The sequence below is a fragment of the Branchiostoma floridae genome, chromosome 4 (genome assembly GCF_000003815.2).
Source record: "Branchiostoma floridae strain S238N-H82 chromosome 4, Bfl_VNyyK, whole genome shotgun sequence".
Lineage (NCBI taxonomy): Eukaryota > Metazoa > Chordata > Leptocardii > Amphioxiformes > Branchiostomatidae > Branchiostoma > Branchiostoma floridae.
The window spans coordinates 16,285,599-16,301,702 of record NC_049982.1 but is presented as its reverse complement, the minus strand read 5'-3'; the positions used below and the strand labels follow the sequence as shown (position 1 = coordinate 16,301,702).

The 16,104-nt window shown below is 43.5% G+C and overlaps 1 protein-coding gene across 1 annotated transcript; it reads right to left on the bottom strand.

Annotated features, from left to right (window-relative positions):
* Positions 1–2,439: 2,439 nt before the first annotated feature.
* Positions 2,440–14,276, bottom strand: LOC118414450 (protein-lysine 6-oxidase-like). The gene is made up of 7 exons (XM_035818489.1): positions 13,781–14,276; positions 7,942–8,182; positions 4,976–5,138; positions 4,406–4,501; positions 3,724–3,836; positions 3,427–3,456; positions 2,440–3,318 (listed from the first exon to the last, which is right to left on the bottom strand). The coding sequence occupies exons 1-7, from the start codon at positions 13,935–13,937 to the stop codon at positions 3,315–3,317; spliced, it is 804 nt and encodes a 267-aa protein (XP_035674382.1). The 5' UTR covers positions 13,938–14,276; the 3' UTR covers positions 2,440–3,314.
* Positions 14,277–16,104: the final 1,828 nt, after the last annotated feature.

The following is a 16,104-nucleotide window of genomic DNA, read 5'->3' as shown; positions in this document are numbered from 1 at the left end:
ATGTCTGCGGTGTTTGTTGCGTCTGCAGAAGGCAGTAGACACCCCATGTATACCTGTCACTGTTAACCGCAACGTAACAGGAGCCACTCGCTGGGTCGTGTCTGCGTGAAACCGTTGGCTATTGTCCAGTTTGTCAGCACATGTATTGGATGCGTGAACCATGTTGTAGTGCAGTGTAGTGTAACGTTGCCGTTAGGCGCAAGTTGAAACATACACTCCCGAACTCCGCTGTGTTACATGTTCAGTCTTTGTGATTAGAAAAGATAGTGACACTCATGTTTAGCCCCGCCTGATTGTATGGAGGTTTTATTATTACAATATATTGTTTAGTTAGTAGAGTTTTAAGATGTATTGTGTATCCACTTTTTATATTTGACCATAAAAAAGTCACTGTAGTTTTTGTCGTGTCAATAAAGCTTGTATAGTGTAGCGTAGTGTAACGTTAGGTGAAGGCCGTTAGACGCAAGCCCTGAAGTTGAAACCCTGCAACTGCACTGTATTCTTTAGCTCTGTCAAACCGTCTGTGGTTTGTCTGTACAGTGTACGTGTAAGTTTTCTACGTCAGAATGTTTGAACCTCGTAACAGAAGAAAGTCCTTTCATCCAGGATATAATGGCAACAGTGTCCTACGCCTTTCGTAGTTCTCACGCAATGAGCCTGGGGGATCGGCCTGTCCCGTCGGGCTGGGTACGAGAGACGCACCTGTTCTTCATGAGTACCTGTGACGCAGGAACCCACCTGATGGAACCCACGGACCCTCTCGTTCCGAAAATAGTCTGTGTTTGGGCGATGTTCGGCGACTTCAGACTTACAGCCCGACAAGGACACAAGAGCAACAACGTTCCCATGACCGGTACTCTACACTCGGCGCCGGGAACCCCTGCCCCGTGACCAGGCACTTCTTGCACCGTGTCCAAGGGGTGGAGATAAAGACCGTCGGTGTAACGTGATTTTCCTGTATGGTCAATACAAATAAACACAAATATACAAACAAATAATCATTTGTAAATGGTTAGGTCCCATAAACGTATCTGACCGTTCTCTTCCAAATCCACCAGATACACGAACCTTCAAACATATATAGACGTGGTAACATGGCATTTTGGTAAGGGTCAATTGCTTTGTGTCGATGCCATTACTTTGCTGGGTGTCAAACGATCCAGGGTAGACAATCGATAGCCATAACATATAGTAACATGAGTACATAGACATCGAATCTACATTAAATGTAATTATGATGCAAATGACTTCCACATCTACATAATCTATGTTTGGCTATATACACAAACTTACACAAGTTAAAGTGCTGAGAGTCCAGTCATCCAGTGCCAAAAATGGACCCTGACCTTGTCTTCCCAGCACCTACCCACATACCAAATGTCATCGTAATCCATCCAGAGTTTCTTGAGTTATAGTTTGTAGTGTCTACAAAAATCCGGTCACAAACACAAACAGACACACACACATACACAGTTACACATGCACACACACAGGCACACCCAAAACAATCCCAAAACAATATCTCCATTTTCTTGGAGATAATAAATGAAATGGCAAAGTGAAGTTTAATCACTAGCCTTCTGTCCGATGTCTTACTACTACAGTACAACATGTAATGTAGCACAAACAGCTGACCTAAGATTCACTGTTCTTGCAGCACCTCGACGTCACATTCATGACGCCGTCATTGATACGAAACGACATCTTGATATGGAGAGCAATTTCGTTGCAAATTAGAGGAAGAAAAAGTACGTCGCAACCAAATGTATAATCTGATGTTCCTTAAGAATTCGAAAGAGGACGTTTCTACATGGAGGTAAATTAAGCTTACCAGACGTCATTGCTTGGCAATTTCCGTGTGTACCCGTTGGGGGAAACGTACACCAGCATTCCGTCATTTTCTCAAGACAATTTCATTTTATGGGGATCGTTCCGAAGTATGATGAGGAAGCGAAATGGCCCAACATATTAGGGGACGCTACAGTTAGCGCGCGCGCCATAGAAAAACAAGGCCTAAAACCATTGAAAACCCTTCCTTGGTGGGATATTATGTCAAATCTATGTAGTTGTGTTTGTTAAAGCATTCTAAATTCTCTATGACGCTTTTGCCTCTAAAGGCAAAATCATTATAATTTGATGGTGTTTCGTGCAGTTTGCCAAAGCGGTCAGTTTATATGGAGACTGAAATGATAGAAATATTTTGGAACACTCTGAACAACCTATGTGAGATAGACCTTGGTCCCTTTCCCCTTGTATCAAACCTCGCGGCTCTGCACAGTAAAACAAAAACTATTTTCTGGGCCTCTTCCCTTCCATGCTTTTTTGGGCACCTAGTGGGTCCCCAGTCCAGGTCCTCCGAGTGTGTAATGCACAATACACTCAATACCTTACCCTATAAAACAGTACATTGATCATTTATACCATAATGAACGACAAAAATTATCATTTATCAATGTTTATTTGAACTTGCGCTTATGTGACAAATCAAATGCATGTAATTAAATGTTCTGATCCAGAAAATATATTCCCGCGTCGGCAAATAAAGGCATATTGGTTGATACGATGATCGAATATGATTACATCCGTAACATATGTGCATATGTACATGAATATGTTGCGTCCAGAAATACGTTATCCATTGTTTTAGCGCTGATATACATATCAGGTACATATACAAGAATACAATCAACGCCCCTGTATACAATTCTCGTTGTGAATGGTATTCTTATCATAACAAAGATGTTTGTCTTTTCATCGTTTCAGCAGCATTGAAATCATTGCTTAGTAAATTAGTGTTATGTGCAATTGATAATCACTCTTTATCGTTACGAGCTATGAAAGGAGATGTCTCTTGTTAAAAAAGACAGACCTCCAATCGGCAAGTCCAGGAGACATTTCTATCATTGCTTCTTATGAAAGAATCGTTACTTCATGGTCAGTGATAGATTTCATCAGCACCTAGGTATATGTGCTGTAATAGAGGACAACGTTTTCAACACTTAAATATTGTTTCAAGTTTGATGATAAAAAGGAGCATTTTAGTTAAACGTTTACCTCTCGTACGTTTTCTTTCCTCCGTTTGTGACGACACTTTTATGTCAAACTTACAATTATCTAGCACCAAACGTTAATAGCACCATCCTTTTATTTTGATTCGAGTTTGCATAAGTTTTTAAGCAATAAGACACATTAAAGACCTCCTAATCGCTTCACGGGCACACGGGCATACTATAGTGAAAGCTGACATGTTGCATTCTCGCGAGGTGTCGGTAGGGGTCGTCCGTGGTAGGAGCGGGATCTTCAATACCTGTCAATCAGCTGGAAAAAAAGCGAAATCTTATTGGAGAACGTGACTGTGAGAAATTTCAAAGGAATATTTTTTTTTTCAATAGAATAACGTGAAGAAGAAAATGAAAATGGCCATACCGGTATAGTTGTCCAAGGCCTTGTAGGTCCCTGGGGGAAGAAAAACGAGTACAGAAGGTTTACATCTATAGTCATGTTCTTCAAAACCTTGTCTCGAGTCAGGACTACCCACCATTTATTATAATATTCTCTGTAATTCTAAATATTTCAAAATTTTGCAAGATTTACATATTGATATAGAGTGATCTACATTAATGCATTTTCCACAGCTGTGAACATGGGGATAATTTTCCTTTTTGCCCCCAATGGTGTAGAATTTAGAAACGGTGCAAGACTGAACAAAAAAATTGCCCTCACGTGTTGATGCAGTTATAGACATAAGCGGTGGACTTCTCCAGTATGACGTCACAGCGGACCCTGTTGTTGGAGTAGTCCGACTCTATAACCCGTCGGTGGTGGTTCACGGCTACCTTGAGATCAGGCGGAAACACAGGGACACTATGTTAGCTTTTACATCGAGTCTCTAAAAGTTCATAGATCCCAATGTTATTGTTACCTTTGCTTGTCTTTGAACCCAGTCAAGACATATTTGGGCATTTGAGATCATCATGACACACGTTGCGACATAACTATCTTTCGTTATCGTTCCAAAAATTAAAAAAAATCTTATGCCATAACTCACTAGCCTTTAGTATTTGCCGTCGCCCTGAACCTTGTTATACATAGCACCGTGGATGAGACGGTATATGGCTTCAATAAAAACCTCCATGTTCTGTATTAGCCAATATAAACCCCCGTGTTCCGCGATTGAAAATACAAACCTCCACGTTCTGTATTTAGTTAATACAAGCCTCCACGTCTGAGGCTGTATTTAATAGTACATACACATACAAGCCTCCAGTTTCTGTATCTACGTCCACACAAACTCCATGTTCTGTTGCCAAATTAAAACCTCTACGTTCCGAAGCAGTAGATACAAACCCCCACGTTCTGAAGTAGTAAATACACACCCACACTTTCTGTAGCAGTAAATACAAACCTCCATGATATAAAATCCCGGCGTCACATCGGTCACATCTATCCACTGGCAGTCCAGATCGGAGGTGTATGTATCCCAGCAACCACTGGAGATGCCCTGAAATGCACCAGCTATATTTAACACCTGCTGAGAGAGGTCACCTGCACAGACGTCATGCCAGGAGATGGGCTCATCACCAGGTAGGGTCATGGTGGTGTCACCATATGGCAAACATATGAATGGTTGTTGGAGAATGAGTCTATTGAAGATCATATGCGCCTGGCGATTTACTGATAATTCTACAAGGTTGGAAAATGTTTATGTTTTGAACAAAAGATTAATTCTATTGGCAATCTGAACATGCACTAGACATAGGACATCGGACATGATGAAAGCACAAGGCTGGTTTGTGAGAGACGCCATGATTTTTAAGACAGCAATGGCATTGGCATCAAAGCCATCATTTCCTGATACTGAGAGCAGTGCACTGTATGATCATCAGGTATACAGTGCCATCTATTAGTTCCCATCTCACAGGACGACATCCTATCCTATCCTACCATACCAGAGTCCAAGGCCGTGAGTGCTGACCTGTGTGCCCCAGTGACAGTTGTACGAGACCGGTCTCCTGCTGGTGTAGCCGCAGCCCGTGTTCTCCAGGCACCAGCTCGGCTTGTGCCCCTCCGCGGCCTGCCCGCCCGTGTTCTTGTCCAGCAGGTCGTAGTACGAGAAGGCGTCCATGCTGTGGTAGTGTCTAGTACGGGAAATTTCAACTATATGTTGGTGACCTTTCATGTATACCGCTTTCCTCCATGAAAAATGGAGGTATTGCTTTTGTGTGTTTCTGTGTTTGTGTGGTGTCTGTCCGTCTGTCCGTCTGTCAACCTCTTGATGGATTGTAATGACATTTGGCATATTGGTGGGTGTTATGAAGACGAAGGTCACGGTCGATTTAGGCCCCCCTCGTATGTGACCTTGGTGCTGCAGCTGAACTTCTAGTACTGCATCTTTTGACATGGACTTGGTCTTGTTTCATTGCAGACGGTTTTCAGTGTCTGCGATGTGTTGAGGAGCGGAGCATTCAATTTAGCGCTTTTATCTCATACTACTTACCGTAAAAAGGAGATAAAAGTTGACCTCTCTAAGGCGTCATGGTGAAAGCTGTCATCACTTTTTTTAATTCCAGAGGTCCTTCAGATCATGGCCTTTCATCCGTCTCACAAAATGCAGACCAGGCCGGATGAGTACAATGTCAATGTGTCTCACTCGCGATGGGGTAGGGTCAACTTGAGAGGTCAATGACATGTCAGGTAAGGTTATACAGCTTCCTGTGTTGGTCACCGTGAATGTCTCACATGCGACTTTCATCTTTCGTCGCAATGAACCATCTCTACCCCCCCCCCCCCCATGTACAGGTAGGAACTTTTAAGTGTAATGGGACCTCTACCTATAATTAGCGAGGAGATGGCCGAAGCTTGGGACCAATTTTCACCACAAGACATCGTGGTAAAACGAAACATGTGCTAAACACTTAGTCCTCACTCACCTCTAACCGCAATGTTTGTCGTCAAGGCCGGCTTATGCCCCCCGCCATGCAGACCGAACCACAAGTCTATTTAAGGATCCCCGAAGTTCATGCATGCATGCGTGCAATTGAATGAATTTACATGTATGAAATATCGTGAAACGGACTGTACAAGTTGGTTGCCTTGGGGTTGGTGCGCATGGTCATATTCCGTATTGCAATTGGATACATATGATTAACAGAATATGAGAACTGGTTTATTTATTGAACGCACACAAAATCAAGTACAAGCTGGTAGTCCGGAGACTAAATTGCCTCGTACTAAGTACAAAGGAGAGTATAATGGAAATCCCTGCATATGTGCAGTAATCAAATTATTATAATCGCAATTCGCACTCAGCTGTACAATTTAAAAGTGTGGATCTACACACACATAGTAGATATATATATATCGGTAATAAAATCTCATTTCAATCTAAAACATCACTATTAAGGAATATTAAAAAGTGACATCTGAAGTCTAACATGAATTTAAAAGGTCGACACAGTATGGGAGCGTAGTGTTCCCAAAACGAGCCGTTGTACACTTAAACTGAGTGAAGTTGTCAGCGTTTCTGAGGTCTCTAGTCTACCATGTGCCTCAGAGCGGCGTGGTGGTAGCCAGTCGAAAACCTCAGAATGGACAAGGGATCTGGCAAACTTGAGGCAGTGAGCCTTACGTCTTACATGCAAATGTTCCAGATCACACACCTGCAGTGCCGACGAAATGGCTACAGATGGTAAAGTTTAAAGACGAGAAGTAAACAATGAAAAAATGATGTTTTCCAGGGTGTCAAGTTGAATACTCCTTTCTTTTCTAGCACCAGTAACATCATTACTAACAGTTGTATTTTATTTCGGTCTAACCAGGTCGTTTGTAGGTTGCTACTTGTCGTGTGTGCTGAGCCCTGACCCGAAAAATTTGTTTCCGGGTATTAAAGGTGACAAACGAACACAGGACAGACCTACCACAGACCGTTACTAGATTTAGTGCTCAATGATGCATCATCACCTCTGCGCGTCTTTGTGTTTGTTTTCGTGGGTGTTTCTTATCCTTTGAATGGACACGTTTAAATCATTCTTCCGCATCGTCCCTCATTCAATACAAGACGGAAACTATGTCAAGGACAGGCTGCAGGGTAAGCCTTGTGTCTGCCTGTTGAAAGACAACTTGTCCTATGAATAGCTAAACAGTTTTCTAACGGTGCGGTTACCAGGCTACGTGGGCTCTGTGCACATCATTCAGGGCAGTTCCTGTCCATGGTGCATGCCAGAGCACAGATCTAGATCCATCTGGCTGCTTGGCTGGAAGAATGGGTTCACCAACATAGCTGTGCGGCATAACCATGTTCTCTTGTGAAGTTTGGACGATTTCCATATAGCTGGAAATTTTTGATTGATGATTTGAGGTCCAAATTGTGGCATCTGCTTAGCCGAACCAACATGAAATGTTTTAAACATCAACTGGCCAGAGTGTTTTTTTACATTTCCCATGCAGTGGTCATTTCTTTTATTGGCAACTTGCGGGCAACGCTGCCCAACAGAGTAAGACAATCCTGCTTCAGGAAGAGATCTCTTTCAAGGACACCTGGCCTGATACTAGGGACAGAGAGCTGCCCTGCGATCATTGCTTACCAGGTGTGGGTTTGTCTGGGTAATTATGGAATGTGCACTGCTGAGAACACTACTCCATCTATAGATGCGTAGGTCAGTTTAACCTGATGGTGCATAGTTATCCACGTTGTGGACATGTAATCAACATTTTCTATAATTGACAAAGAAATGAAATTTTACCATACCTCGCCTTACTGTGTAACTGTTAAAAAAGCTCATTACAATATTCATCTGCATGCAGAACCTTTGACCAGGGATGAGGTAAGTGATGACTAACAATACAACTACACCTCAACCTACTCAATCATACTGTATGCACGTGTATTGACAAAGTAGAAAGTTGTTCTAACAAGAACTATGTATGATCATTTGGACTCACTGATGGCAGGAGTGCCAGACCCAGTAGCGGCGAGGGAGTTCTGGGTTGAACTCTCCCTTTCCCCTGTTCTCTGTCTTCAGTGCGAACCTGAGGAGCTTCCTCTCGTCGCTCAAGTCGGCGTTCCATGCCGATCTTGCCAGACAGTTCTCAGACAGCGCACACTGAAGCGTCGACATCGGCTGGGTGTCCAAGTAGGCCGATACTTGGATCACGTAGGCATCGGGGACGAGATCGGGTAGACCTGGGAACAAGATGTTATGTGTCGATCAAACTGAGGACATGTATTCCTTTGAATTGATATTCATTTATTAAGACATGTTTTTACATTGACATTTTTCTAATCAGTTTCTGTCCCGAAGTCCTCAACATTCTATCCCCAAATCTCATCATTATCAAAGTACGTATGGTTTGTGTGTGTGTAAGGGGGAGGGGGTATACACTGGATCTTCTAGTTTTATGCCCGCAGGACGGGAACATAAGGGAAGACGACATGGCAATGAAGAAATGAAGTCAATAACTTCTACCAAATGGTGTGCATTTCTCCAACATGCAAAAGCGCAGTGCCATCTTAGTCCGTATGAGCCTGTTGAGCTGAGCCGTGTCTGTGTCACTACAGCCTTGGCAAGATCAAGGTTGGCAACATTCTCGATAGTAAAGGAAATCCAAACTAAAAGAAGCAACGAGGGAGCGCAAAACCCCTTAAATCGTGATGCATTGATGATAGGAGGGTGCATATCCTGTCGCCATAAGGTCTATTTCGGTCCGTAAACATTTCATAGTTGTGAACCAAGAACTTGGTTCGTTACAACGTTAGAGACACAAGCTTAAGGCTGGGACATCTTGGGGGAGGACAACAAACAACACAACAGACGACAAGTAAAGTTCATTGCCCTCTCTGATCTCCATGGTTACCCGTCGCGGGAGTCATCCCAGCCGGGTCGTCAGACACTGGTATGTACGAGTGGGAGGTCTGTCGCTCAGAATCAGACAAGAAGTTTAGCTTTTCCTCTTCTGCAGACGTTTTGTTTCTCGTTTGAGGGGACCAGCTGGTATTACTGAACGAAATCAAACAAATGATTCAACATTGACGAAAAGGCGAGCGTGTCTAGTTTCGCACTTATGACAACATGGGCGCGATAATGAAAACTAAACGAGGTCCAAACTTTCTTGCCGACATGTCCAGCTGTGGATACTCGTAAGGTATGCTGAGAATGCTATAATCCGTAACACAATGCATCCGTATCCTCGGGCGAGATATTCACACCATTCTAATGGCAGTGTGAACTGTGAAGTGAACTTCAGGCTAATGGTGACATTTAGCCGGTGTCAAGTTGGTGAGGTCGACCATCACAGACGTACTCATGTCGGCATCTAGACTGTACGACATCGGGATGACATAGTGGTAGTGAAATCGGTCTGTCTGGGGGACTGATTAAGTTTGCTGCTCACACGGAGGGTAGCTTAGCTTGTCCTTGACATCCAGACATGCTAATTGACCATAGCTCCATCTTGAACGCTCAATATTTGTCTTGCTATCATTGGAACAGAGCTTTACAACGAAAGCTTCCTTTTTACAATAAAAGAGATCCCTCCATTCGAATTAACAAGAGGCCGGTGTGCCTAGCAAGCCGATGTTTCTACTTATCTACATTTGTACAGTTAACGTTTGGTAACACTCTGTCATCTGCAAAACAACAACTTTTCATGCATGTTGGCAACCTGGAAGTCTTGTGTGATCATGGTGTCATCTGAATAGACGCGACCGTCCCGTCGAGCTGTGAGTTCGAATTCATCCAGTCGAACGGCATCATCTGTCATGGCTGACCTGATCAGGATTCAGGTCATGTGTAGATGTGGTTAATTTGAACAGAGTGTGGCTCAAGTACCGTAGTATGGGGTGATTATGGCGCCTAAATCTGTCGTACTGTTTTGCGGGTTCATTTATTATTTTTAACTACTGTCTCGGGACTCCCAACATGCTGCACGCTAGATATTTGGAGTCGGCCAGAGGGTGGTATGAACTGCTTGAAAGCCTTTCTTCTATTGAATGGGAACAATATGGAAGCCAGTTCCCATTTTCAGGCAAGAAATGAAAATGCAATAACTAATTCCGTCAAGTCCAACCATTCTCATCACATTTTATGTCAATCATTCACTCCAATTCTTAAACATTATTAACAGGTTCAGTCTTCACACCTCAAAGTTTAGCCTCTCAACAGATTGCCATGAACATAAGCAGAAACACCAGTACGTGACCACATTCGGAGGTTAGGGATTCCAGCTGCTGAGCCAGCCTCCTCAGAACTCAGGATGAAAAGTAGATGTTAGTCGTCCGGGTCCAAGATGAAGACTAATTCATCAACGGAAAGTGCTACGTACATGTGTATACCCTGACAAGACTTCATAAACAACTCTGTTGCAGTACTAATACTGCAATAGTGCTTTCAGTCAGCCTATGACAATATACTGCGCAACAAAAAATTGACATTAGAATGTTCAAAAACTCTTATAACCATCGAAAATACAGCTCAACTGCTTGGGTATATTCTCAACAGAAAACAATCCTCCAACAAGGATCGACAATCATCTAGATGGCTATTTCGGTGCACACATCTTATATTCTACAGTTCTTTCAACACAATTGTTCTATTAGTGTTGAAGCAAGAGGCCCTAGGCCCTGGACTCAGGTTGAAGTACTGGCAAAAGCCCGACAAGACATGATGATGATAAGTGTTGAACTTGAGGATCCGGATCGTTCTCAGTGCCCGTTTTGTGTAAATCTCCGTTCTTTTGTAAGTCAGCAAACGTTTTTACGGAAAACTCCAACTGATTTCGACACAAATGACTTTTTTATTGCAACATTTAGATACGCATGATGACGACATACACAAGCCTATTATTTTCGTGTCGACATCATCAGAGTCCATTCCAAACAAATACAATAAAGATAGAAAATAAAAACAAATACAGACAAGCAAAGCATAAGAATTGGCCGAAGAGTTTGCGTTTAAAATCGAAAAGAAATGGGGAGCCTCCTGACAGTTTACCTGAATTAGGACATAATCACGGGACATTATCGTTGAAATTTGTGACAGATCCTTCCAGAAGACGGAGGAACGATGTTGGGTGTAGGCAGTACAAAACTAATGATAAAGACTTTCACAGGGATGGCCACGGTTGCACGCAGGATTAGTTATTAGCTTAGTAACTGTTTTACAGGATCTTATCAATTTTGGCACACACGCAATCTACGACCCCTTTTATATGAGAGGATTACTTAACTCGGTCCTTGTGAGAAGGTAACCAATATCACTAGTAGCCGAAGGTGATGTACGGTGTGTTCCTAATAAAGGATTTTATTTTTGCCCCCGTCTTCCTAATGGCTGTTTCAGTTTTACTTTTTTTACTAGATTTTCTCCCAATCTAGTGAAATGTATAACGTATTGAAAAGGTATGTGCTATCTCTTAGAGGAGGACGTGAACCGTTTCAAAATGAAACGTTTTGTCAGCTTGTTGGCACCATTTTCAAATGGGTTTCCACGCCTGAGGCTTGGCCTTAGCCAATCCTTCTCGAATTGGTGAAAATATGGCAGGACGTGGCATCTGTAAGAGCTTTGCGTGCCAGGGCTCCATGAAAACACTCCTCCGGCCGCGATCCAGGGAATCCGCCGTGACGGCTTCAACACAGGCAGACAGTCTGGTATAGTACATAACACAGCACGCTCAGACTAGATGCAACAGGAGTCAGTATAAGATTTACGCCCAGAGCTGTACAAATGGTTCAAGGATAGTGGTTTGCACAAACTTCAGGGGGACAAGTACATTAAATCTGTCATGGATTTCGGGTGGAATGCATCTCTGACCTTTGCCACTCCCACCAACGACCAATGCATGAATGTAAGGAAGGGTGCTATTCGTGATTGGAGTAATGAATGAATAATATAAATATTTTGCGTTGTCAAGCAAAGGAAATAACAACTGAGAAACTTCAGCCGAGCTATTATAGTCAAAGAACCGTCGGGAGCTAGACATAACACAGTGGCTAACAGCACTCCAAATGGGCTAGGGGCACTCCCGACGTCAATGCTTGAGAGTTGGCATATACCCTGAAGATTTACTTTCCTTACCTAAACAAGCCAGCACATAACTAGTGTGAGTTTTGAAATAGATTTGACCTCATCCAGCCATCTTCAGGTAAAACCTGTTCCATCTGTCGACGGGTTACAAAACATGCGTTTCATCAGGGTTTTATAATGATCTATAATGCCTGACCCCAATCTGTTGCCGCGCAGATCAAGACCAGGTGATCAATGATGAATCACAATTCATCTAGTGAAAGGCGAAAGGGAGGCAGAAAACATTGCGCTGTCAGCCAATTTCAGTCTATAGCTACTCGAGGTTAGAAATGTTGTGGATTACTATTCTAAACGTTATTATTCTAAACGCCACCATGAAGCGAATCAAATTTGGTCGCCCGGCCAGATTGGCTATATGGCGCGTAACTTAACAATTTGTTGTTCTCCCTCAACAAGAATCTAAGACAATAAGATACGGACATTTCTATTCTCTTCAGGGAGGAAGCAATCATCATCACTGAAGTGCAATTTCACAAGCCAGGAAACAGAAAAAGTGGTACTGGTTAGGCCTTCGTAAGGGAGTAGTGTGGTATCATACACGAACCATATACATACCGTAAGTTGTGGCAAACCAAGGGTTGTTTTAGAATTTTTCGTCGACTAATTAATGATCATGAACAGTCCCTTGGTGCCGGTCGAACACCCGCAGACATCTTGAATTTGACCTTTTCACCCTCGGCGGAATGACACGGAGAGTCAGGCGGCTGCACTGATGATTCCTAGAGGGCTGCCAAATGACTTGACCTACAAGTACGACCCCCGCTGAGTAAAAAATCTCAAGACAGGATGGATAAGCTTTTCTGTGATAACAACGTTAAATAAAAGTGGCCATATCATTCACTTGCAACTTGCATCAGATTCTCTGTATCCTGTAGAAAAAAGGTAGGTTTATGATAAGTGTATTATCTAGCAACAGTCATCAGGGATCAGGCAGCCTTCGTTTCTGGTGGAAACACTAGCTTCGTCAATAACAAGTATTGATAGACTGGCTCACAGTAGTGCACTGTAATGTACAGCACTGCAGCACTACGTCAAGAACATGGTGACGACAGAACATTTATGATACATGTTATAGCAATTCAGTATACATCATACAGAACTGATCAGACGCCCGCGGACTGAACAGACGCAAGCGGACAACAGCTAGTCTGGTAGCAAACAGTTTTAGGTCAGTGTAGGTTGTGTAAGCAGTTCTTTAGTCTAGGTCACAGGCCATAAGTGTCACTTTTGTCTGGGGCGGTTATGTATTGCTCGATGTCTCGATCCATTCCTTTTAAAAGGCCGAGTTTGTCTTAGGGAGCGGCCCTCTATGCGTCTAATGCAACCCTATGGCTAAAAGCGGCCCGTTCCAAGCGGTAGATACGTGACTGTCCAAGGTCGAAGAACTATGGTGCTTCTGGAAACAATACAATAATGCTCTGCACGAGCTTGAGAGCATCATCTTGCCAACGCTATCCTATGGATACACATGCTTGAGACTTTGTCTGTAAGAAAGGTCGTAAGAAACACTTTCACTTTCACACTTAATTGCACAAGGGAAGCAGATGTAAAATAATCCCCTCTCCATGATCAGCTGGAGACAACTGTGTATGACCCACAGATTTCTAAACTTTTATCATGACGGCTTCAAAAAGGTGAAAAATTAATCAAAAGATTAAAGACCAAATACAAGATGTTCTGAAAAGTATATTTCTGACACGTACCTGGCTCCGAGTCGATGTCATTCGAAGATTGCGAGTCTCCGTATCCGTAGTATCCATAGTAGTTGTAGTAATATTGATAGGACCCATACAGCACGCAGAAAACCACGAAAGATGCGATGCCGCACACACGGAATACCTGTGCACATTGAATCTGCATGGTGGTCGACAGACGCTGAGATTCACCAGGGATGACGGGTCGGCTTGCTGGGTCCTAGAAATGATATGCCGCTACTTAATCCTCTTTCGAGTGGCAAAGGACGACTTAACGCTGGCGCTTTTCCTCAGTCTATCGCAGTCACACCCTTTCGGAAGAACTGAGCTGGAGGAGAAAAGGGCAGGCGGAGTGCGTGGCTGGCGCAGGCGGGTTGTGACAGGAGCCTTTCGTAACCGTCTGTCTGGTACAGAGAACAGTCTGTCGTAAAGCTGCACTTATCTATTCCCCTTCGCTACGTATGTGACGGAAAGACCTTCCCAACTGTTTAAATATTGAAAGCTGACGTACCCCTTGGATTGCATGAGAAGATCACGTGATTGGGTTGCCGTGGTATAGGCCAGTGCCGACCTCTCACTCCATCAGACTGAATCCATAGGTGTCACAGTCGTGATTATTAATCAAGGACCTTTATAACCATCCTTCACGTAATCAAACTCATTTTCAACATTTGAGGACTTAAGCTGTAAGTTGTATTAAAGACTTCGTGGTTTTGATTGTTTCGGTGATCGTGACTTGGCCTGGGCCCATCTTACTACTCCCACCCACTCCCCGCCTCCGTTGACATTGATGTATGGCGGCCGTCCGTGACAATAGACCAGTCGCAGTCTGCCTGCAGACGCGCCTAGCGAGTTGGAGTTGCATCACTAGTTTCTGGAAGCGCCTATAACTGGACTAGAAATGCCAGATGGTTTTACGGAACAGCAAACCAAACAAGTGTAGGCTTCTTAACAGGTTTGAAATCGAACTCTCCAGCTCTACGGAAAGCTAGTAGAGCCTAGAGGGCAACATCGTACTGCGCGGTATCCATCTTGTCACCCAGTTTGAGTCCGCTTCCCATTGGTTGTTGCCTACCTATTCTTCTCCGGGTGGCAACAAAATTGTACAAAGGAGCTGTCCGCCTCTTCCATGACCTGGACTGCCTTTGATGACTCCGGTCAAGGTAATGTGTCAATCAGGTGTGGACCCTGTCAGCAAAGTGTGACCGGAAACCGCAGGACTCTGTAATCCAACTTACCTGGAGCTGAGTGTAATAACAGTCTGGTATCTGACCTACCACCGATTCTGTACGCGCCCATCTGTCACCAATCACTAAAGGTTCCCCTCCTTCAGGTGCCGTCAGATGAAGAATGAAGTTCTCTCTGTAACATGTTTCTGAATATTACATCAACAATTTTCCATTTTCTTTACCACCAAACATCATGTGCGGTGCATAAGAAAATGGAACATTTTTTTTACAAAGACTGATGGAGTGATGAGTGATGATCTAATATTCAGAACTTGTAGCTGTAGCCCCAAACCTTGATTCCAGTGCTGTTTCCATAGCTTTTACATAATAAAGTACATGTATTTGATTGCTGCCGTTTTCCGAACTCTGCAGATTTGATACTTACAAGTTGAGAGCAGTGAGTACTCCTACGTGTTCAGAAGAACGTCAGTACCTATAGAACACCGTCTATTGTGACGTGGAGGCCAGGGAAGTGGCCAATCTGGCCGAGCATCAAACGGCCTAACTAGCCTGTCGCTTTGAAACCTAGTATTGTGGAATGTACCGCCGTTGTTATTCCAACTTGGAAACTACTCCTGCGGAAATAAACAGTTGTGCATCTGCCCCTCAAAAGCCCTTGTTGTTGACGGGATTCAACACCACAGCCAATGGCAAGCACTAGGCATGTTTCCCAACGCGATCCGATGACATTCTTGAGACAGACGGCGATAGGTGTGACACAAATGATTTCAAGATGGCCTATTAGTACCTCAAAGATTGCTACCTTCCTGTCTCTTGACAATGCTACTTTGCGAAATTCGGCGCCCATCTGGTCATGTTTCGCTTATTTATCTGTCAGCATGTCTTAACCTTTCAAGACATGTCCAGCTTTCTGCTATCCGGTAATAAAACTAATATGGCCTTCATACCGAAACCGAATCAGCAGGAATCAAGCAGAACCAGCCGGAATGAAGAATTTGCAAAATTCGTGCCACATTCGGGTGGGAATTCTAAATGACCTTATATTCCCTTCACACGAGAAGGAAATGCCGTCAGAAAACTAACTATTGTCTATTCCTGGGTATCTATAGGGATATCTATACATTCTCACTGCATTCCGGCCAT

Coding starts and splice junctions, on each gene's coding strand:
- LOC118414450 (XM_035818489.1), bottom strand. CDS start 13,937: ATGCAGATTCAATGTGCACAGGTATTCCGTGTGTGCGGCATCGCATCT. Junction 8,183..13,780: donor TGACATCGACTCGGAGCCAG/GTACGTGTCAGA, acceptor TCTTGTTCCCAG/GTCTACCCGATCTCGTCCCC. Junction 5,139..7,941: donor GTCTGGCACTCCTGCCATCA/GTGAGTCCAAAT, acceptor TTCCCGTACTAG/ACACTACCACAGCATGGACG.